The 23,428-nt window shown below is 39.8% G+C and overlaps 1 protein-coding gene across 2 annotated transcripts in view; it reads right to left on the reverse strand.

Annotated features, from left to right (window-relative positions):
- The window catches only part of ATF7IP (activating transcription factor 7 interacting protein), a 68,669-nt gene that overhangs the window by 11,941 nt on the left and 33,300 nt on the right, over positions 1–23,428 (reverse strand). For both annotated transcript variants that reach the window (XM_033162206.1, XM_033162205.1), the window contains exons 3-10: positions 22,275–22,355; positions 19,158–19,303; positions 17,675–17,812; positions 17,184–17,249; positions 15,681–15,754; positions 14,686–14,774; positions 11,063–11,713; positions 10,745–10,830 (exon numbers count right to left, since the gene is read on the reverse strand). In XM_033162206.1, the coding sequence (XP_033018097.1) occupies positions 10,745–10,830; positions 11,063–11,713; positions 14,686–14,774; positions 15,681–15,754; positions 17,184–17,249; positions 17,675–17,812; positions 19,158–19,303; positions 22,275–22,355 (1,331 nt within the window). The remainder of the gene's footprint in view (positions 1–10,744; positions 10,831–11,062; positions 11,714–14,685; positions 14,775–15,680; positions 15,755–17,183; positions 17,250–17,674; positions 17,813–19,157; positions 19,304–22,274; positions 22,356–23,428) is intronic.

The following is a 23,428-nucleotide window of genomic DNA, read 5'->3' on the forward strand; positions in this document are numbered from 1 at the left end:
GGTCTAGTACATCTTGCGATAAAACTGAGTTTACCTAATACACTTCTGAAGAACGTGGTATCAGGAAACTCATCAGCAGTATTGTCATGTTGGTAACCTGTAACCATGGGGGTGTCTATAGCATTGGCATCAATCAGGTTCAACTTTTCAATTACATCATTGACTTTTCACGTCTGATGTAGTAAAACATAACCCTGTGCATTCCTCTCTACCTCTAGAGAGAGATAATTGCTGACTTCTCCGAGAACTTTCATATTGAAGTGTTTCTGCAGCTTTGTGAGTGTTTTTGTATATATTTTCATTTTTCCACCAAAACAAGGTATCATCTACAAAGCATATGCAGTTACAGGTAGGTAGCCATGTTGGTCTGCCATAGTCAAAACAAAATAAAATAAAAAATTCCTTCCAGTAGCACCTTAGAGACCAACTAAGTTTGTTCTTGGTATGAGCTTTCTTGTGCATGCACAGTTCTTCAGATACACAGCATATGCAGTAGTTTGTGCTGTTTACACTCTTGCACAAAAACACAAGAATCAGCCTTCGCTTGTTGAAAACCTAAGGAGAACAGCACTTCTGTCAGGTTGGTATGCCAGCATCAAGCGCTTTGTTTCAAGCCATATGGGGATTTTTTTTTAATTTACAGACATAAATAACAACAAATAAAGTGTTACATATTCCAAATAAGAATTCCAGAATTCATACATATTTCATCATGATATATCTTTTTCATATATCATATATATTTCCCCTCCCTCCTACTCCCCCCTCTGCTTCCCCTCGCCCATGTGTGATCTCATACCTGATAATTCCAGTTATTGTTACATTTCCAGTTGCATTGTTTTTAAGTATGTCTATTTTTGACTTCAGATTACTTTCTGTCTTTCTTTTCCCATGCGCTTTCACACCTCATTCTACCACAATTTTAATTCAGAGTAGTACTTCTCCATGTAATCTTTCAGCCTTTCCCACTCTTTAATTAAATCTTGATTTGAGCGGCCCCTGATGTTAGATGTCATTTTGGCCATTTCAACAAATTCTATTAATTTACATCTCCATTCTGCTAGTGTCGGGATCTTATCACCTTCCCAGTTTTTTGCGACCAGCAGTCTTGCCGCCGCTGTAGCATATAATAATTTTTTTTCTTATTTTTTTGAATACTTTCTGGTAAAAGTCCCAACAGAAATAGATCTGTTTTTTTATTATTAAAAGGGAGTTTTAGTATTTTCTTTAATTGTTCATATATTTCATTCCAGAAGGGCTTTATCCTCTTACATTCCCACCATACATGAAGAAATGTACCAACCTCATTTTTACATCTCCAACATATATCCGATTGTTTCCTATAAATCTTGGACAGCTTTTCTGGTGTGATTACTAGCGGTAAAACATTTTTATCATATTTTCTTTTATCGTGGAGCACGTGGTGAAATTCATTTCAATTGTCCATAATTTTTCCCATTTTTCCAATTCAATTACCTGACCTAGTTCTCTTGCCCATTTTATCATAACCTCCTTTGTTATCTCCTCTTTTAATTCCCATTCCAGCAAGAGATTGTATAATCTAGAAATGGTCTTTTTTCTGGGCTGGATGCAGTCCAGCGATACAGAGATTTTTGCAGCTTACAGACCATTCCCTGTTTTATCTGCACTCCATCTGGCGGTAACATGTAAATATTTTCATCAAGAATGCCATATAAAAATGCTGTATTAACATCATGATGACTAATAGTCATACCTTCCTCAGCAGCAATTTTAATCAACAGTCTAACACCTTCAAATTTCACAGTTGGTGAGTATGCTTCATGATAATCCTGATCAGGTATTTGAGAAAAGCCACATGCCACTAGCCTGGCTTTGTACCTGACTATTTTACCGCTCTGATGAGTTTTCGTTTTGAAAATCCACCTACTATCAAAAAATTTCATGCCTGGTTCAGTTGGAACCAATTCCCATGTGTCATTCTGCTTTAGGGAATTTAACTCGGCTTTCACTGCATTTAGCCAAGGTTCGGCATCCTTTGCGGATAAATTTTGAACCTCCTTGAAGCTGGTTGGTTCAAAAACTGAATCTGAGTTGCTAGTAGCAGCTACATCAGTAAAAGCTGCTTTAGCAAACTCTTGTGAGTATTGCTTCAGTGGTTTCCCCTTGTAGCTCTTTTAGAACTACGCAAGATTCTCAGGTCCTCTGGGTCTGGTTTCTCCTTCAGAAAATGATGACCTACTGTAAACAAAGGTGCTATGTACAAATCAGTGTCAGACCCATCTGATTGCTTAAGAGAGGCCTTTACACTTTGATAATCTGTGTCAGTGTCAGAATCTGGATTAACACTAGCATCATCATCAACAGAATCTGCCTCTTCCTCACTTGCATCTGCATCTTCATCACCTGAAATGGGATGACACTGAAAAATGCCACCTTTGTCCCATTTCAGGTTGCAATCCATGCTTCTGGTTAACGTATCACTTTTGTGTCAGTCATCAACACGCGATAGGAACCTTTTATGTAGCCTAGAAATATGCCATGTTGGCCACGTTTACTTAATTTATTGTCCTGCAGAATATGCACCCATACATCTGAACCGAAATTTTTTAGACGTTTCACATAAGGTTTCTTCTTGTAAAGCATCTCATATGGGGTTTGATTATACAGGTATGAAAAACAGGATAAGGCTTCAGCCCAAAAGGGATTGGGTAGGCCAGAATTGTGCAACGGAGTCTTTATACCTTGTTGCAGAGTTTGATTCACTCATTCGCACAAACCGTTCTGTCACGGAGACCTGGGTGTAGCAGTCATGTGCTCTATGCCCTGTTCAGTAAGGAAATTCTCAAACTGCTCTGAACAAAATTCTCCACCCCTATCAGTAAACAAGCAGTGTACGTGCTCATCATGTATGTTTCTAAGTCATGCACAGAATTGCTGAAACTTACGAAAAAGCTTCAGATTTCTTTTGCAGTACATAGACCCAAACATATTGAATAGGAATCTATTACCGTGTTTCTCCTAAAATAAGACACCGTCTTATATTTTTTTTCGCTCAACAAAACACAGTATGGCTTATTTTCAGGGGATGTCTTATTTTAACCGTGTCGCATCGGTACGCTGCATAGCCACGCCTCTCCAGGCTGTTTTAATGGGAGGTACCACGTCACTATGGCTTATTTTCGGGGCATGGCTTATTTTTGGGGAACGGCTTATATTTCGCAAATGCATAGAAATCCTGCTATGGCTTATTTTATGGCCATGTCTTATTTTAGGAGAAACAGGGTAGTACCATGAAGAAACCTCTAGAGAGTGCTAGAGGACCAACTAAATCAGCGTGCATAATTTCAAAACGTTTCTTGGCCTTCTCTACCAGATTTTACACCTTTGGGAGCTTGCTTGATTTTGTTCTTTGCACATGAAACACATTTCGTATGATAAGGACATTTCTGCAATTTCATGCCCTCAACCATGCTTGGTATTTTGGCTATTGCCTGAAAATGTAGGTGGTCAAATAAACTATGATATGCATGTATGCACTGGTTATGTAGTTTCTCATTCTTGCCTACAGAAATATTACATGCCTTGTCAGTTGCTTCAGCATAAAGCAATAGAAACAAACCATTAATACATTTGGCATACAGAATAAGTTTGTTGTCTCGAAGTATTTCACATCGAGACCTAGTGAAAACCACTCTAAAACCCTGAAAGGTAAGTTGAGAAACACTCAAAAGATTATCCAGAAAATGAGGAGCATACAAGACATTCTTAATTGTAGCATTAAGGCTCTTTAAAAACACAGTTCCATGAGCCAAGCTTTTTAGAACAGTTCCATTCGCCTGATGGATCACTCCCTCTTCTTCCTCAAGATGAACAAAGAGATCTTTATCTCTAGTTAACAGGTACAACCAGAGTCGACAACAAATGCTGAACGTGTACGCAGACTCGAGATCAAAGTCTTTGATGCAGCTGGCCCTTGGGGTTTTTGTCCTCCCCCCCCCACCTCTAAAATTTCTTTTCTGCTCTGAAGACTTTTTACACTGATTCTGAAAATGTCCGACTTCCCCACAGGAAAAAACAGCACCACGTTTTGAGAGCTTTAGCAGCACTTTCACTTTCCCCTGTCGGAAGCTTGGGAACATTTTCAACAGCCTTGTCCCGGCTTTCACTAACAGCCTATCGGTGGTCCCACTCATTTAAGAGCGTGCCAGACACATGATCTTTTGTTAACTGGTATGTTGGCGATCTTTTGTTAACTGGTATGTTGGCAACGTTGATAACTGCAGCTATGGCATCATAAGAGGCATTAAACTATTTATCATAATCATCGAAAACACAGCCTCTGAAATCTGCAGGTCTCGTTGAATATGCTCCTGTCTGAGACATTTTAATTGGGTCAGATGGCTGGGCAAATCGCCATCTTTCTCTAATTGCAGCCTGCATAATTTTTTAAAGAAAATCACACTGGAGCCAGCACCTTGCCTCAAATGCATATTCTCAACTTGTCCCAAACAGCCTTTGCAGTCTCTTGACCTTCCAATTTCACCAGCAAATGGTCTGAGACACTCAGAATAATCGTCCCCCTGGCTCTCATGTCTGCAGCATGCCACGCTGGCACTCAGCCACATCTCCCTGGGGGAGGGGTCTTCTATCGTATGGTGTAGCTTCTCCCTCTGCAAAAGTGCTTTCATCTTCACCTGCCACGTTGGATAGGTCTGGGGCATGAGGAGAGGAAAAGATAGGGCCATTTGGCCAGAATGTGCACAAGCCATGTCTGCTTTGAATTAAAGTCAAGACACTTCTCTCAGTGCAGCACAAATAAGCGTTGGCTCCTACAAAAGATTTCTCTTTCCCACTCACGAGAAATTAACAGGCAAGCAGGGACGCTATCTTCTTCTTGGCAGCAACATACCTCCATAAATCAAGCAGTGACAGCTCTTGGAAAATAGCTCCTGCAGAACAACTCCAGAAAGCAGCCACATTGCAGCTCACAGCTTCTGGGCCCATAACTGATGTTAGTACGCCCTGTTCAGCCCACATCTTTAGCGCATGCATGGGCTAGGTGACTGAAGCACCTTCACCGACCTTCCGATCACAGGAACATAGGCACAGCATTCCTGGAGAACAGGTCCTGGTGCAGTGGACTCACATCTGCTCATTGTGAGCACCTCAAACTCAGCAGAGTAACGGAAGCAAAACTGTGGAGGTTTTGAAGCATACCTAATTTATTTATAACAGTCACTACAAATCACTACAGACATGCATGAGAAGAGCAGCTCTCATACAGCCATCTTATCTCTACACAGGTAAGAGCGGAAACTTTTCAGTACCAGAGAGGGAAGAACCAAAGAGTAGCTTCCACCCCCTCCTTTCTCATAACATGAAAGCAAATCAAAAGATCAGGCAATTCTTGTAATGGGAGGGGTAAAACTGCCAACAAGAGGACGAGATGGTTGGACAGTGTTCCTGAAGCTACTAACATGAGTTTGACCAAACTGCGTGAGGCAGTGGAAGACTGGAATGCCTGGACTGCTCTGGTCCATGGGGTCACGAAGAGTCAGACACGATTAAACAATAACAAAAGTTCGTCTATGTTGGCCAGACTACTAAATCTGCATTCAAATAAACACTGCCAGCCCACTGTACGATTTTAATCCTTGAACTTGGCTGTTTCTCTATTATGGATAATGATTCAGATCCTATCTGAGGCTATTAAAATTGGTATAAAACACGGATAAAGGACAGAACTTTTGAAATATTCTATTTACACTCCACTGAATCAAATGCTTTTTCAGCATCTAAAATAAAGTGAGCTTTCTTTTATATTATGAATGTTTATTAGGTCCCTACTTTCCAGATATTGCTATTTTACTACTACGGTAGTACTTACTAATACTACTAAGTATTAGTCTTATTGATGTCGGTTAACTGGAGACATTGTTCAGCTCAATATGGTTCTTTCAAGGCAGACATTTAGCTTGGCCAATGACCAGTAACTGCTTCATTCTGTCTCACTTTGCCTATATATAAAAGTATCAGGAAAAGAAAATATTAATGAAAAGGGTTATAAATCTTTCATCTACATGGGATAAATCTTTGCAGACTAGTAACTGCATTTCTATTACTTATCCAATCGTATAGAAGGTCTGGATACTCAGCTCACATATCTTACTTGCTTTAACCCATATATACCCACCCACTCAACTTGATATGTGGAACTGGCAGTTTTATAAGTGTCACATAATGTCTGTTCTGCATTTGTGAGGAACCAATCTTTCATTGTGGTAGCACGTACACACTTGAACTCCCTGCCTATTGGTATTAGGTAGGTACATTTGTTCCACTACTTCTGGTGCCCAATAAAAAAAATGTTGCTTACGGAAGCCTACACAGACATGTTTTAATATTAGTACAAAGGTGGCTTCCGGTTCCGGTCTGAATAGAGGCAGCTCCCACAACAGGGGGAGATCGTTGGCGAAGGAAAAACAAGGATGCTTGAGGGTAATTATCCTTGCAAATTCCCGAGGGACAAGGGGGAACGGGCTTCACTTGCAGTTCATCTTGGTGCCTGGCTCTTGCTCTGGCATGGATTGTGGGAGGCAGGGAGGCGCTGAGTGCAAAAGCACTTTGCCTGCTGAAAACCCTGCAACGCCATTAAAAAACAGAGGTTCTCCTGTTAATTAATAATAATAATAATAATAATAATAATATTTATTATTTGTACCCCGCCCATCTGGCTGGATTTCCCCAGCCACTCTGGGCGGCTTCCAACAGAAACCAAATACAACAATATCAAACATTAAAAACTTCCCTAAAAGTTTAATTGGACTAAAGTACAGGCACATGCTAGAAAAGATGAGATCATAAACTGCAGAACATAAACTGCAAAGACTTTAACGTTTGAATTTGAGATTTACTGAGTCATTTGCAGTTCAACAGATCACTCTTCTTCCCAAACTGAGAGGGGAAATGGTGAAAACAGGTTATTTATTGGGACAGAGTCATTTTTGCAGCTGTTGTTGAAGTTGTAAAACAATGGAGCAATGGATAATTTTTTCAAACAACAATGGAATATCATCTTCACCCAAGGCAACAACCAGTGGAAAGAAAGACATAACATCTTACCAGGACAGAAAGAAACACCAGAGACAAAATAACTGCCACACACAGAAAGAACAAGGATATTGTTGCGTGTAAACCTGGGAACCTTAGCTCAATGGTGTGTCAAAGATCAGACGCAGTAGTTGGAGAAATGGAAAATAAGTTTTATTGCTGACAGCAACAGGCCCAGTGGTTTTCTCCCAAGGACTGAGCCCCGAACAACAGTGCCCTGGACTTATATACCTTTTTCCAGACAGCTTTTAGGCATTACATATTCATATACTGCAGCAAAACCAAACCAATCAGCTTGGGCATCACCCTTCCTTTGTCCTTTTAAAGATTACTTCTCTTTTAATAGTTCAGCATTTCAGTTACATTTACCATATTAGGCATTTCCTATGATATAAGCAAGCCAAGCCAAAAATCCCCTTCTGGCAGGCAAAGCAAAAAGCCCCCTGCTACCAGACATCCTGTGTGGAAAGCACCCAACTTTGATATCCTGTTTTGAAAAAACATCTTGTGACTATGAGACAGTTATGACTGTGATCGATGTCTTCCCTTGCAGACTGAAAACACAGCTAAATATATATGTTTTTTCAGCTAAATATACAGCAGGAAGGCACAGTGAGAGACACAGCAATTTGATTTCCTAAACAAGGCACAATTGTAAGGCATAAAGAGTTTCTGAAATAAGGCACAAGAGTGTGAGGTAAGGTAAAGGTAAAGGGACCCCTGACCATTAGGTCCAGTTGTGTCCGATTCTGGGGTTGCAGTGCTCATCTCGCGTTACTGGCCGAGGGAGCCGGCATACAGCTTCCGGGTCATGTGGCCAGCATGACTAAGCCACTTCTGGTGAACCAGCGCAGCGCACGGAAACGCCGTTTACCTTCCCGCTGGAGCGATACCTATTTATCTACTTGCACTTTGATGTGCTTTCGAACTGCTAGGTGGGCAGGAACTGGGACTGAGCAATGGGAGCTCACCCCGTTGCGGGGATTTGAACCGCTGACCTTCTGATCAGCAAGCCCTAGGCTCTGTGGTTTAACCCACAGTGCCACCCGCTGTGTGAGGTAGAGGTATAATAATATGCTTTCTTCAGGTAGCCTTGCCACAATATAGTTTGAGTTCCTCACTTGTAGTTTTATAAATCATTCAATGTGTCAACATGAATAGAAGTTATTAATATTGTAATTGTTGTATAAGGGATTATTATTATGACCAGAATGTTATGCAAATTAATAAGATTCTGGAATGCAGAAATAAAGCAAATAATCAAGTCATCAATTCTAGCACATTATCTAAATTATGTAATTTTGTATTTGAACTATTGGTATTAATAATTGTATTATAAATTGGTATTGTTATAATGAGGGTATTATTGGATTGTAATTGAAAACTAATAAAATTTTATTATTATGGGGGGAAATCAGTACAAAGGTCTGGTAGCTTGTCACAGTTAATTAATACAAGGTCTAGGCAGGAACATGTGGCTGCTTTAAATTTTGCTTGTGAGCAACACACACATGACCACATGCACTATACAAAATGAATATTGTTTTAAAATAAAGAACAAAAGAGGGATGGGGGCAAATGAGCCAAGATAGTCACTGGTCCAATATTGCAAATTTCCCTTCTTCCCTCTTTAAAAGAATTTGTCTTTTAACGAAGGATGAAGGAAGGACTATGCCACACCCACCCAATTCATTCATTGAAATCAGTATCTGAGATACCAGAATGGAAAAATAATCTTTGACAGTACACTCATATTTTTACTAGCTAAGACAGTCCTGACTTACTTTATTTGTCTTGACTTCTCTGAACTTTTTAGAAATCAGCTATCCCAGAGATATATTTTCACCCCTTTAACGATATCCAAATCTTAGTGTAGTTGCTCATTGTCAGGGAACTGCCATCGGGCAGTGGGAGGGGGGCTGAGGCTCTGTCAGAGTACAGAGAGCCCCAACGCCTCCTGGACAGCAATACCTCTTCCAGCAGCAACGCCTCTAGTGGGGAGGAGAGGGAAATGGGCAGCCAGGTGGAGAAGGGGCTTGGAGACGCTGTGGAGAGCCCCAGCGCCTCATCTCGTCTGGCTGACCAGGAGGGAGGTACGACATTTCCGTCGCCCCAGTTGCGCAGAGGTGAAATGCAAAGAGGGGAGGAGGAGACTCAGGGTTCCGAAATTCTTGTGTTCGGGACATAGCCAGAAGGGGCCACTCCCAGATTCTGTGAGTGACTGAGACGGACATGAACTTGTTTGCTCTGCAATGTAAATAGTTTGCACAATAAACCTGATAAAAGACATGCCAGAGTTTCTGCCTTGTTACTCGTGAGTAACCACCACTAGATCTCACACTCATGTTTTCTACTCTTTCATTTTAATATCCAGCAATTTAATTTGATTTGTATTTGACTGATATAGCAAAAGGTACTAATCTGTAAGAAATCTACTTATCTGTAAAGAACATTAGTCTCAGCTAATTACTCTGTTGGTTTACAGAGTTATCTCATTCCTTGTAAGAGTTTCAACAAAAAATAATATTTAGAATATACTGTCCCCCATTACACTTGTTTAAAAAAGGGCTATCTAAGGTATCTAACTGTTGGTGATGTAATAGGGACAATGCTTCTCTAAAACATATTTTTCCATTGTTCTATATTGAAAGATTTTTGGCAGAAGGTAACTGAAACGATCAACACAACTGTACAGAACAACCTTACATTTACAGTGCACAATATCCTTTTGAATTATATACTCAGCACATGGAACCTTACAAAAGGACAATATGAGTGAACTCTCTGCACCCTTACCACGGCTAAAAGACTGATACTGATGAACTGGAAAAATAAAAATGCAGCTCCCTTCTATGATTGTATGGAAGACTTAAACTAACTCACAACACATGAACAACTTGCATATAAACACAGACTTGCCATGGACAAATTCAATGATATTTGGAATCCATTCTTACAAATACTGTAATAGGTTAAGATCTGGTGAATCACATTAACAACTTTGTTAAGAAAAGAAAAAGAATACTCTTGTAATAATTACATTTTAAATGCAACCCTAACATTTTTAGTTAAGATCTTTTCTGTCCTAAAGAAAATGCCTCTGCAGATTTTTTATCTCTGCAACCATAGGAGTCTCCTTTTAATGCCTATTTTTTCCATTTTAATGTTGTCCTTATATTTGTTGTTCATTTTTACAGTCAATAACAAGTTAACTTTTTAACTTGCAGAGTCTCTTGTTCTTCCATATAAACACACATTTGCCTCTTCTCATAATTTAGGGTACATATACAAGCAGTGACCATTTCACACAGGAGTTCCGTTTCCGCCCCCCACGCATGTAGGTGGAGCACACATAAGGTCTTATATTCAATTGGGTTAGGGCTTTTCAAGCTTTAGATAAAGATCTGTGTTCCTTCACAGATGAAGTCATTTTGGCATGTAAGTGGTAAATAAAATAAATATAATCTTGTATATCAACTACTTGTCACATACTGGCATAATTTTTTTAGTAACATTAATTTTCTGCTAGCATTTTGAAAAACAAAATCTATATACTATATTTTTATTTGCTAAAAATGTAACAACATCCAAGTTGATTTACTGAATGAAGAAGAAACTGAAACCATATAAAGAAAAATAAAAACCAACCTACCTGTGCAGCTGTCTCAGGTGCTTTTTTATTTGCTGAAATATCTGCTGGTGGCAGCGAAGGTGGTAGCAACCTGGATGTTTGACTCTCTGAAGGAGGCGAGAAAAAAACCACATTTCATTGGCTATTAAGCAATGTACTTTATAACACATATACTTAGTTTAACAACAATCATCGCAAACACTTAACTGTCAATCATATATGGTGAACTGAATACCAAATATGGAACTTTTAAAGTTCCGATTTCTTTTAAAATCAACATGTTCCCCTGTACACCAGTTTTCTACCCGAGTGCAAGTTCAGTGGACATATAAAACTTACCAACTCTGGGTGTTGCTGCAGTGCTTGTTTCAGAAGGAGTTGTACTGCTGAAGGCTGACAGAGGTATCTTCATCTGTATGGAATTCCTATTGATGGGAGGAGTAAACACCCCTGATGTGCTTACAGTTGCCAAAGTAGTCCTTGTGGCTTGTGCAACAGGGTGTGCTGTTGATACAGCCTGCACAGCTAGAGTTGTCCCTATAGAACACCCAACACTGGCTGGAGAGTTCCTCTGAATGTTAGAGCTGGGTACAGATGAGCTGCTTGGTTTTATTGAATTAGTCGATGACAGAGACAATGGAGTTTTGGTCAAGTTACCAACATTAGACTGACTTTGTACAGGTATAAATTCCACGTTGCCAGATTGCTGGTTAGTAACCAAAGTACCAGTATGGCCTTGCAAGATCTGAGGCTGGGAGGACATTGCAACAGGTACATGCAGTATTACTGGCAAAGACTGCAATGAAACAGACATTGGCTGTGCGCTCCCACCAGTCACTTGACTCGTGCCAACTACTGTTGCTGTGTTGGTCGCAGGTAGAACAGGAGTTGACAAGGAGCTAGAAGTCAATGGTGCAGAAGTGACAGGAGTCTGTGGTTTGGGATGTCCACTGATGGTTGTCTGTGGAGTACTAAGAGTGGTAGCAGACACTACAAAATAGTAAAAAGATAATTGTTGTAAAAATCTGTGCCAATTGAACTACTTCCATCAATACAGTAGAATAGATATATGAGGTCAAGATGGACTGAATAAGCCTGTACAGGATTGGAAACAGGAATCATGATTATAGAGAACATTCTTTGGAATTCACTCATTAATTTGAACCTTTTTCTGTGGTTTATTTCTGTAGATCATGGCACCAGTAAAGATGCCATAGCTTAATAGAAAATATACCCTTCAATTAACTATTTTAACCTTAGTACAAGACCTTATCTTAAAATGTATTCTGGAAGGCACTCTAAATATCCTGATCTCTTAATGCTTAATTTAAAGAACAGCACAGGAAGCTAGTATTATCAGTAAACTTAATTATCACACCCCCCCCCATAGTTCTGCATAGACAATAGACTCTTCACCTAAAAGTAATCTCAGGATTCAGGAAACATATAGATAAGCAAAACAAAACAAAATAAAAAATTCCTTCCAGTAGCACCTTAGAGCACCTTCCAGTAGCATGCACACGAAAGCTCATAACAAGAACAAACTTAGTTGGTCTCTAAGGTGCTACTGGAAGGATTTTTATTTTATTTTATTTAGTTTTGACTATGGCAGACCAACACGGCTACCTACCTGTAACTGGAAATATAGATAAGCAATTAGTCATTTCTCACTGGGGTCATGCCCTTTCAAACTTCAAAATGGCCATAGTAAAGAAAATAGCAGATAGAAACTTGTAGGAAATCTATCTATCTATCTATCATGTAAAAGGTGGATGTTTGTGGCCGATTGATCTTCTCCATAACCGCTTGACCGATTCCGTTGAAATTTGATCACAACGTTCCATGGCCATATGGAGTTGAGCAAGTCCTGTCCCGAAGCGCAATTTTACTGTGGAGCTCGAACGGAGGAGGCGGCAGCGACAGGAGCAGCAACTGCAGCGGGAAGGGCTGCCAGAGATGTGCCGCCCTTCCACTTCACCCGGTTCCTTCTCCTCATCCACCCAGCTGGCCCGGCTCCTGGCATGAAGAGCAGGCGGCTCAGGCAGCAGAAGCGCTGCCATTCACGTGCTGATGGCGGCGCAGCGCGGCTCCAGGAGCTTCAGCGATTCCACACGGGAGAGGCCCCAGCTACGCCCTTGCCCCGCACGGGACCAGGCTTCGCCGCATGCTGACGTGGAGGCCCCAAGAAGACTGCTCTACCACCGAGATCGGTCCAGCTATGCCATTAAAAGCCGCGCAGAGGCCGCCCCCGCCCCGTTTATATCTAAATTTATATCTAAATCTGAGATATAATTCAGATGGTAGTCTGAATTTTTTGAAGGAAAAAAGGTTTCCCATGAATGTTACTTCCTTCTGGCTGCTCGTGGCAACAAAGCCTCTTTGCAATGAGTGAGGCAGATGTTTTGCAAACTGTGTGCAAATGGTGGAAACTGAGCAGTAAAAAAGTTTTAGCTCTAGAAAGCTCTGACTGATTCATGTTTCCCCCTTGATTGGCAACTTTTAGAAATTTTTGAAAGATCTTATGACCAACGGTTTACAGCTTTGAATTTGATTTGTATGATTGAGGGCTTGAAGCCCCAAACCATTAAAATCTGTCCCTGGATTGTTGGCAGCAACATCTGTGAATCCCTAAATTTATGTAACACTCCCCTTCCTTGCATGCAAAGCCTTGGTCTATTAAGTTTACGCTTAATAGAACAGAAATTGGTTTTGCAAATTCACAGGGTTCTTGTGCTACCTTTGTGGAATTCCCAAGTTTCATTGTTTCTTTAAAGTTTGGGTGACTCTGTTCCTGTGGTTGCCTTGACACATTATTGGCCAACAGCATTCGTTGGAAGCCACTGGAAACAGAATAAGACTAGCATTCTATATATTACAACACAGAGGTGTATGTCAAATGTTTTCTTTGAATATGTACTCTATCTGAATATTTTCTATGGGTCTAGGTTTGGTAAAGACTGTGGCTGTTTCCATCTATAGTTGTGCCCTCAAAAGCTCTTCTGGTCACAAAGCTTCTGATGCAAGAGCTGTCTGTTGCATCAGTACCTGCATTGATATGGATGTTTTATTGGTTTCAGAATTGATATGGACAATGCTCTTAGGTAAACATTTGTTGTAGCAGTTTGGATGAGTACTATTTAATTACACCTGAGGATGCAGGCAAGAGCAGACAAGTTTCTAACAGAAATCTTAAGTTGCAACCCTTGTCTTCCTTGGCTTCTAATGGACTAGTTGGCATACACTGAACCTCTTAGTGAGCAATGGAGCTTAATGCATCCTTCTTGGAGGATGCCAGAAGAGAGATGTAAGGGGTGCAACCCTGGACTTTCCAGTGGTTTTCAATACTACAGTTTTCTTCTAGGTTGGAAATTGGGGGGGGGGGCGCTGTGTTGTGGTGGTTCTGCTTCTTTTCTTGACAGAAGGTTATGAGAAGTGGTGCTAGAACAGTATTCTTCCTCAAAGTTCTGTTTTTTTCTTCTGTGCTCTGAAACAGCTACATGAAACAACTGATAAATCTGAAGTATAGGGCTCTGTGTCATTAGAATCCTTATGGCATGTAGCTCTTTCATTTATTTCAGATGAGGTGGTGGCATCCCTAAATACACTATTGATATCAGGACTGATGTATGAAAGGAGAGGCTAGGGGAAGGGACGAGAGAGAACACAGGAGAGCAGAAGTGTCCCGCACTAAGCAGAAAAACTGAGAGCAAACACTTTGCATTTCTGTGTTCATTACATCTCTATAACAATAAATGGTGATCTGTAGTAGTGAATAGACATTGCTTCTATAATAAGACATCATATAGTGCCATCACTGAGTTCAAAAAGGAGAGCAGCATCTGCTGCTTCTTTTGATACTCATAACTGTCATCTGAAAGATTTATTCTAAGGCACTTTTCCCAGAAAAAAACGGGGGGGGGGGGGAGGTTAAATACATATCTGAGATGTGAAAAACATTCTACCTGTATTCACAGGGGACTGTAAAGTATTTGATGTGGTATCTCCTACATTTCTCTTGGACTCCAGCATTTGTCTCACTGTGCCGGCATTTCTGTGGAATAAAAAATCATGTTAGCTGTACCAAGTACTGGAGGTGAAGCAAAGAGCAGTACAGAGGAAAGGTTTTTGGAATTTGAAGTAATTTATCTCTATCCATTTATTCAGCAGTACCTCACAATATCACTGGTTCCATTGTATACAGTATGTGCAAGAGTGTAATAAGCCACCCAGAGTGGCTGGGACAACTCAGTCAGATGGATGGGGTATAAATTATCATTATTATTATTATTATTATTATTATTAAGCTGAATTCCTGAAAAATTGAGAACAAAAACTATTATTGGCTCTCATTTTATACAGGTATGTTAATTGTTGATGACTGCATGAGAACTGATAAAAACATTCATATTTTTAACAGCAGAAAAGAACAGGGCACAACTACCCATTTCACATGTCATTATACACCATAGTGAAAAACAAACTATGGTTTAATGTGAACTAGCAGCATGTTCAGTGGTTCTTGCTCTGTCTCTGTGCTGCTGGCCTGCCATGAACCTAGACTTGTGGTTTGTCTTCCTCAAACAAACCATGGGTAGTAAGCCAAGAACAGGTCTTAAGATATGCTCATGGTTTGTTTGGAAAGAAACAAGCTTGGATTTGGATGTCATGAAAAGTCAAACACTGGCTTGTTTCCCAGCAGAGGTGCAGCAACAGGGAGGAAGTGGAATGACAACATGTGCACAGTGTGCACTAGCATGCAGCTTGTTCACATTAAACCAAACTTTGTTTTTAATTATGGTTAAATATGATGTGTGAACTGGTCTAGTATATAACAGGAAAACTAGTCAATCAGCCAAGATATATTGTATTTTTATGCAAAAGTGTCATTCCAAGTACATACAAGGCAAGTTCCACAAATCCACAATATGAGTGTAACAGCTACATTCTCAAAGCTTACCGATACGCCACGCTGTTGATACTGCCTGTGTCACCCACTGCTTTTCCTGGGGAATGTGGTGTGTTTTGTAGATTCTAAAAAGTAACACAAACCAAGGTGAGACCTATGTCCTCAAAGTCACACAGCATACATGACCACTCCATCCACCAGGTGTACTTTTTTACTGTCAGGACTCCAAAATTATTAAGTTACTTTGTGAGAACTTCATTATACAGTTGACTCACAACTTGCATATATTTAACTTGTGCAATTGCAGCTTTATGTCAGTGATGGCTGGCCAACTGAAATTACACAAATTAAATGCACACAAGGGCCATCCAAGATCTTGTGAGAGCCTCCCAAGCACGTATGAGAGCTTCCCAGAGCATCCTCCTTCTTTTTTTTTACCAATTATATTTATTAAATTTTCCAATTATAATAATCACATCAAATATTCCAATTTTACATATGAATATCAAATAATCCAAATAAGTCCAAATAAACTGCCAAATTATTAATGTTATGCGACTTCCGACGCTTCAAACTTTTAGGAGTCTTAATCAACGTCAAATTTCCGTTGCCTTCCATAGTCCTCCGATGTTTTCCATACCCTTTCTGATGTTGTCCATTCTTCTTTCACGCCACTGAGTTGTTTCAATCCCACAGCATCCTTCACTGCCAAATCCAGAGTCCCACTACTCCCACCAGACAAGGCTGAAAAATTGGGTGGAGGGTTGCCTGGGGAGGATAAAATGCCTCTTTGCTCTGGTTGGTGCAGTGAAGAGGCCTAAACTGGGGCAGTTGGCTGTCACATGGCAGCAGGAGGAGAGTTCAAGATCTCACAGATCCTGTTCTGGCTCTGCCCCTCAATACCCCAATTCAGGGGTTTCCGCTGGTGACACTTCTGCTTTCCCATTTGGAAGGGGGCACTAGGGATCTCATTGCCATCTCAACCAAACCCCCTCCAGAGCAGATCAGGTGTTAAATAACAGAGCAATTCCAATCACGGACTATATTTTTGCATCTCAATGACATTCAACTTCTGCCATCCAGTTTCTGCTTTATATACCTGCTAACTAAGATTTCACTTCATCCATCTAGTGAAGTGGGCTTGAGTCCATAAAACTGAATAAATTTACAGTGGTACCTCTGGTTACGTACTTAAATCGTTCCGGAGGTCCATTCTTAACCTGAAACTGTTCTTAACCTGAAGCACCACTTTAGCTAATGGGACCACCCGCTGCTGCTGTGCCGCCAGAACATGATTTCTGTTCTTAACCTGAAGCGTTATTTCTGGGTTAGCAGAGTATGTAACCTGAAGCATATGTAATCTGAAGCGCATGTAACCTGAGGTACCACTGTATTAGTCTTTATTTCTCCTTCTTACTTCAAAAAGAAAACTGTGGCCTTTTGAGTTCCTCACTGTGAGCTATGGTCATTTCAATAAAGTCCAATTTGATTACCGCCAAGGTAATTTTTGATCTAAACAGTAATCAGAAACATAATAAAAATATCTGTCCTTACTTCTTGTCTTTTCTTTGAATCCTCTCTGGCTGCTCCAAAACGTCTAGTTAATCTTGCAATTTTAGCCTTTAAAAAGAGAAATATGACAAAGAAATCAGATACGATCTCAAAACGTATTTTAGTTTAATTCAATTTATTGCTTTAATGGTTAGTCATATCAACAAATGAGGTCAAAATAATAAAAATAAAATAAATACAATTCCTAGGCTCTGTGGTTTCTTCTGTGAGAGTGGTTAAACTGTAGCTCCTCATTCAACACAGCTTAACAAGCATTTCCTAAAAGAACCTTTTCTTTTGCCAAAAACTAGCACTAAACTGATATATAGATTTTATTTGAATACAAAGGATAAAACAAACACAAAACCAAAAAGAGAGTACCAGTATCTGAAGGAAAAATTACACATACCAACAAGAGCCTTACTTTTTAATGTTGAAAAAAATATTTTTTGAAAAACAATGCCACAAAGTCTTAAACAGATCTGCATATATACCTGTAATTCGGTAAGGACTGTTTTATGTCTCTTGCTACATTCAATCTTATCTACTCTGGTTTTCAGATCTGCTAGATTTTTATCAAACACAGCACACTGCAGTGTGTTGAACTTTTCTTCTAGCAGCCGCTCGATGACCTACAAAAACACATGAAAATGCTAATATTAACATTTTATATACAGTACAATTAGCACATATGTCACTCAGCATTACAAAACTCTTTATTAGGTTATCTAATTAAACTTTATTTTAGTATTTAAACAAAACTTAAAAGTCAATAATTAGGTTTTTGCTTGTTGATCCTGTAGTTTCATTAAACATGTCTATGAAAAATCTTTTTTGGATCTCAGTGTCTGCAAGCAAGTGAAGTCATTCTCTGCATTCCTTTTTTGGATCCACACCTTTAATGGTTTTAGAGGAAGTCACACTTGTTAGTTTGTCGTGTTTAAAATGCAACTATGTCCCATATTTATTTGTAGACTGTATTCTTTACAATACTGATTATATCTACACTTGCATTTGAAAAGGGATTTCCTCTTATAGTTTAGAGCACAAAATCTGCAACTTATTTAAGGGTAGCTATTTGTATATGACATAGAAAGTTACAGATAGACAACATCTTCCAGTGTCTTTCCAGCACCTACTAAAGACTTTCCTCTCCCAATAAGCTATTTAAGTGGATATATGTATCCCAGTTTTGATCACAATGTCAATGAAACTGTATTTATACATTTTTATTGTTATTTTGATTATTATATTATTATTGGGTGCATTATATAAATCACCTTTACTGATTTGCATATAAGCAAGCATCCACAGGGCTGTACTACACGTGGCATACAACTTGGATAGAGAACTCTCCAGATGTTGCTGGACTACAACACTCATCATTCCTAAACCATCAACCATACTATCAGTCTAGTCTGAGACTTTCCTAATCTCACATGTTTGGGATTATATTGCATGAGCATCTTGATACGATACAGCAAGACCCTACTTAAGCCATTTTATAAGATGTTTAGAATACATTCTTAATTTGTAAATTAACAAGTCAAATCAGTGGTGTTCTTAGGACTAAAGACTTAAACCAGCATTCTTTGCAAAAAGAAAAGAAAAAAACAACCACCACCCCCACAACAACCAACAGGCAGTCACCCAGAAACCGGCCAGTGGTCCACGGTCTACTCTGTGTTCACCACAGATATAAGGAGCTAAAGAGGAAGAATGTATTTCCTGGTTTGACTGTTGCCAAACTAAATATGAAATATTGGGCTACTCCAGTATTAAATATTTCTATCTGATGGGATCAATGGGAACATAATATCAGTACATTACAACAGTTTCCTTTCACTGAATTCACCAAAACACAGACAAATATTCTGATCTTCAAGACAAAATGTTTGTAAGTTTGATGCTGGTGGAAAAGAAGTGTTTGAAATTAAAAGGCCAAATGTGTGCAAGATAAGAGGGAATCAACTGTACCTTTTCTAGTTTCTGATTAATATCTCCTCTGGCTGTAATTTTTACTTCAAATTCTGCTTCATATTCTTCATCCATATGTCGACGGCGTTTAGAATGAACATTGTCCATATCCTCTGATTTGGAACGCTTTCTTCTAGATGCCTCACCTAGAAGGATACAGCACACTCTTCAAGGAACTCTACCGACCACCAATATATTCTTCATTCAAGACAAATAACTTGAAACATAAAGATTCATATGGTTCTCTCACTGCGAGAAGCAAAGTTACAGGAAACCAGGTGGAGGGCCTTCTCAGTAGTGGTGCCCTCCCTATGGACACCCTTCCTTCAGATGTCAAGGAGATAAAATAATTACACAACTTTTATAGGAAACATCTGAAGGGATTCCTGTATCAGGAGGTTTTTAACACTTGGTGTTTTTATTATGTTTTTAGATATGCTGCAAGCTGCCCAGAGTGGCTGGGGAAACCCAGCCAGATGGGCGGGGTATAAATTATAGAATTGTTGTTGTTCATCAGTTTAAAAAGGAATACAAAATGCATGGCATAATAACTTTCACTTATTTTACTGCATTGTTGACTCAGTGGTCCCACCTCATCAATTACTGCCAACACTATGTCACATATACTCATGAGGACTTGAATACGTTGTTCTGAGGTCTGTTGTAGCCCAGAGATTCCGTAGCAAAGTGGCAGTTGATTTGTCTGAGAACTAGAAGGAGGCCTTGAAACACATTTGCCTCCCAGCTACTCTTGTCCCAATAGCACATGCAACACACATCAGCAGCAGTTGGGGTGAGAAAGTCCTGTCCAGAGATTGACTTTAACATCTGGTTTGATTGTATTTTAAATGTATTGAAAGCCACTTGGAGAACTTTGTTAAAAGATGGGGTGTAACTATTTTAAGATTGATTGATAAAATAAAAACAATTAAGAGGGAACAAAGAGAGCCAGTGTGGTGTAGTGGTTAAGAGCGGTAGACTCGTAATCTGGGGAACCGGGTTCGCGTCTCCGCTCCTCCACATGCAGCTGCTGGGTGACCTTGGGCTAGTCACACTTCTCTGAAGTCTCTCAGCCCCACTCACCTCACAGAGTGTTTGTTGTGGGGGGAGGAAGGGAAAGGAGAATGTTAGCCGCTTTGAGACTCCTTCGGGTAGTGAAAAGCGGGATATCAAATCCAAACTCTTCTTCTTCTTCTTCAAAGAATTAGAAGGAGAATTGGTAGTTTCTTAACTCATATGCATAAAGAGTAGAGATGCTGGGAACTGGCAAGAATCTTTGCAGTCTATTTTGTAAGATTATAGTAATTTCCAGGCAAGTGTTAGTACACATCATTCTAATAACAAACAGGTGATTGAGCACCTATCAGATTGGAAGCAGAACTGGGCCACCCCAAAAAGAATTTTATACAGACTGATGGGGACTCCTTTAGTATACATCAGTATATAAAAGTGTAAGCTAATGGGGGGGGAATTAAACAGAAACAAAAAAGTATGACTAGGACCCATGAGCTTCCAAGCCATGTGGAAAATTGAGGTGTCAAATGATAAAGCAGAAGAAAAATTGAGGAGAAAATGAGAATATGAAACCTCTACATTTGAAAAGGAGCTGTTAGAAAATAAGACTAAATTACTTTCTAAAACGTATAAATTATTATTGGAATGGATACGAAAGATGAACAGTTCAAATCAGTGATGATACACTGGGCAAGAGATTTTGGTTATAACATCCAACTGGCAGCATGGGAGAGGCTATGAAACCAGGATTTAAAGTTTACAGCATGCTATATAGCAGGGATGTCCAACCAGTTGACAGGTCGATCCCCTGATGATCACGGTCAATCGTGGGATCCCTATCAATAGGTGCTAGTGAAAAGCAATGGAGTGAAAGTCCCCGCCCCCCTCCTCCGTTTCGTCAAATGGGCAGTCTTTAATTGTATTTTGCTGGTGAGTTAAGAAATGAAAGTAGTCGTTACCGCTCCGATGTCGTATAGGTGAACGATGCCCCCCCCAGAAGGTCAACAACTTAGGTTCCCCTAAACCGTAAGTTTTTCTTTTAGGAGTTTTGGTGCAGAGATTCCAAATTACCAGAAGGGACTATTTATGTATGCTACTACAGCTGCCCAGATTTTGTTAGCTCAGAGATGGGAAGAAAACACAGCACCTACCAAGGAAGAATGGCAGAAAAAACTGATGGGCTATGCTGAAATGGCAAAACTGATCAGAAGAATTAGGTACCAGGAAGAGTCAAATTTTAATAAGGAATGGGAAAGTACACAATGTAGCTGAAAAATTATTGTAAATAATTAAAATCATTAGTAGGATTGATATAATACTTGTAGGCAGTGCTTTTTTTCTTTTAAAAAATGTTTAAAGGTTCTCTCATTTTGACTCAAGAAAGCCACCATTTTATAGTTCAAATTGGGGAAAATAAATATAGTAAATGGACAAAAGCACAAAGATTCACAAAAGGTATGCATCCTCCCGCAGAAAAAGCACTGCTTGTGGGTAAAAGTTGAAGTATGGACTATTTAAAGATTTGATAAACTTGGAGTAACAGAGGAGATGCAGGAGAAAAGCATTGGCATAAGGATCCACAAAAGTGGGGAGGGAAGTCAAAGGGGATTTGTTGATTATATCTTAATTGCTTTCTGTTGTTTGTAAACCTGAAAATGCAAAATAAACTCTTTTTTAAAAGAAAAAATGAGAAGGGCTGCTCCATTCTCTTTTAACGATTTGCGGAATGTAAGGGTGGGGAGATGTATCACAAGGGTAAAAACTCTGCTCCCCTTTACCATACAGGGATGTTTCAGGAAGAAGGAACAAAAAAAGACTACCTTTTAGCCTTTCTCACTCATCTGCTATATAGCTCTGGAGCTTCTAGTACTATAACACATAGCAAAGCATGGCTAGATAGGGAAAACAAAGCGTGAACAGCACTACAAAGCTCCTGTTTCAAGTTGGCTGGCGAGAAGCACTGCTGTTAAGACGGTTGGAATATATGCCAACATTTTAGTGAAGATACTACGGATGTACACGATTTCCAACCGTGTCTGAATATAGGGATGCAGCAATTCAATTCCTTGCAGCAAAACTATTTCTCATCTTTGCCATACATACCTTTTTCTGGTGGTCTCTCTTCCTCCTTGTCATGCTCCTTTTCTTCTACTTTTCCCAGTTCTTTTTCATCATCTTTGACTTCTGCGAGAAAGATAAACCACTTTACCTTATTGAACAAAGCCTCACCAGTTATGTGTTGAAAAATATGTTCACAGCTAAACACACAGAAAAAATAACATGAAATTTTAGTTTTAAAAAACCCAAACACCATTACATAGTTACTGTGGGAATTAAGACTTTACAGTTATGCAGAAGAGAGCCCAGACCATTTCACCCTTTCCCCTGCTATAAAAACTAAAAAAACTCTCTTTTAAAGTTTAAATAAGTAACTTTTACTCAGTGTACAGTGGTGCCCCGCTAGACGAATGCCTCGCTAGACGAAAGGCATTCGCTAGCGGAAAGGCTGCCCCGCAAGACGAAAATGTCAATGGGGCTGCCTCGCAAGACGAATTTTTTTTTTCTTGGCGCGAAAACCTCTGCGCTGCATTGCCGCTTCGCTAGACAAAAAATTCGCTCTACGAAGACACTCATAGAACGAATTATTTTCATCTAGCGGGGCACCACTGTACTTGCACTTGTTAAATATACAAGACAGACAGGTGTAACTTATGTTACCAACACATATTACATAGATCTGTATCTAAGACAAAACTATAACAAACTCCAAGGCAGACAGCAGCACAGCAGTTCAGCTGCTCTCACACAAAATACTGTTATTAACTGTCATTACTGTACCAACTGACATAACTGTCTCAGGCATATGACATCATGGAGTTCTACAGTCCTTGAGAGCAATAACCCTTTAGTTAACATTCTGGATGCTTTCATCCCAGTTACATCAACCAGTAATATCTTAGCATTGCTCCTCGAGCAAATAAATCATTGATCTCGAAGCACCCCCAACTGTGAATTTTCTCCCTAGGGGAGTGCAACCCCACCCAGGGCAGGCAATTGACCACCTTCTTGGACCATGCATCCACAATGACATTTTGCCAGGATTAAAACTGAGCTTATTGTCTCTCATCTGTCCCACCACTGCAGGCAGGTAATGAATCCAGGGCCTGCACAGCCTCTCTGGATTCAGATGTTATAGGGAATTAGAGTACTAACAGCACCTTGCCCCCAAAAATATTAATGACCACTCCCAGCAGCAC

The sequence above is a fragment of the Lacerta agilis genome, chromosome 10 (genome assembly GCF_009819535.1).
Source record: "Lacerta agilis isolate rLacAgi1 chromosome 10, rLacAgi1.pri, whole genome shotgun sequence".
NCBI classification, from domain to species: domain Eukaryota; kingdom Metazoa; phylum Chordata; class Lepidosauria; order Squamata; family Lacertidae; genus Lacerta; species Lacerta agilis.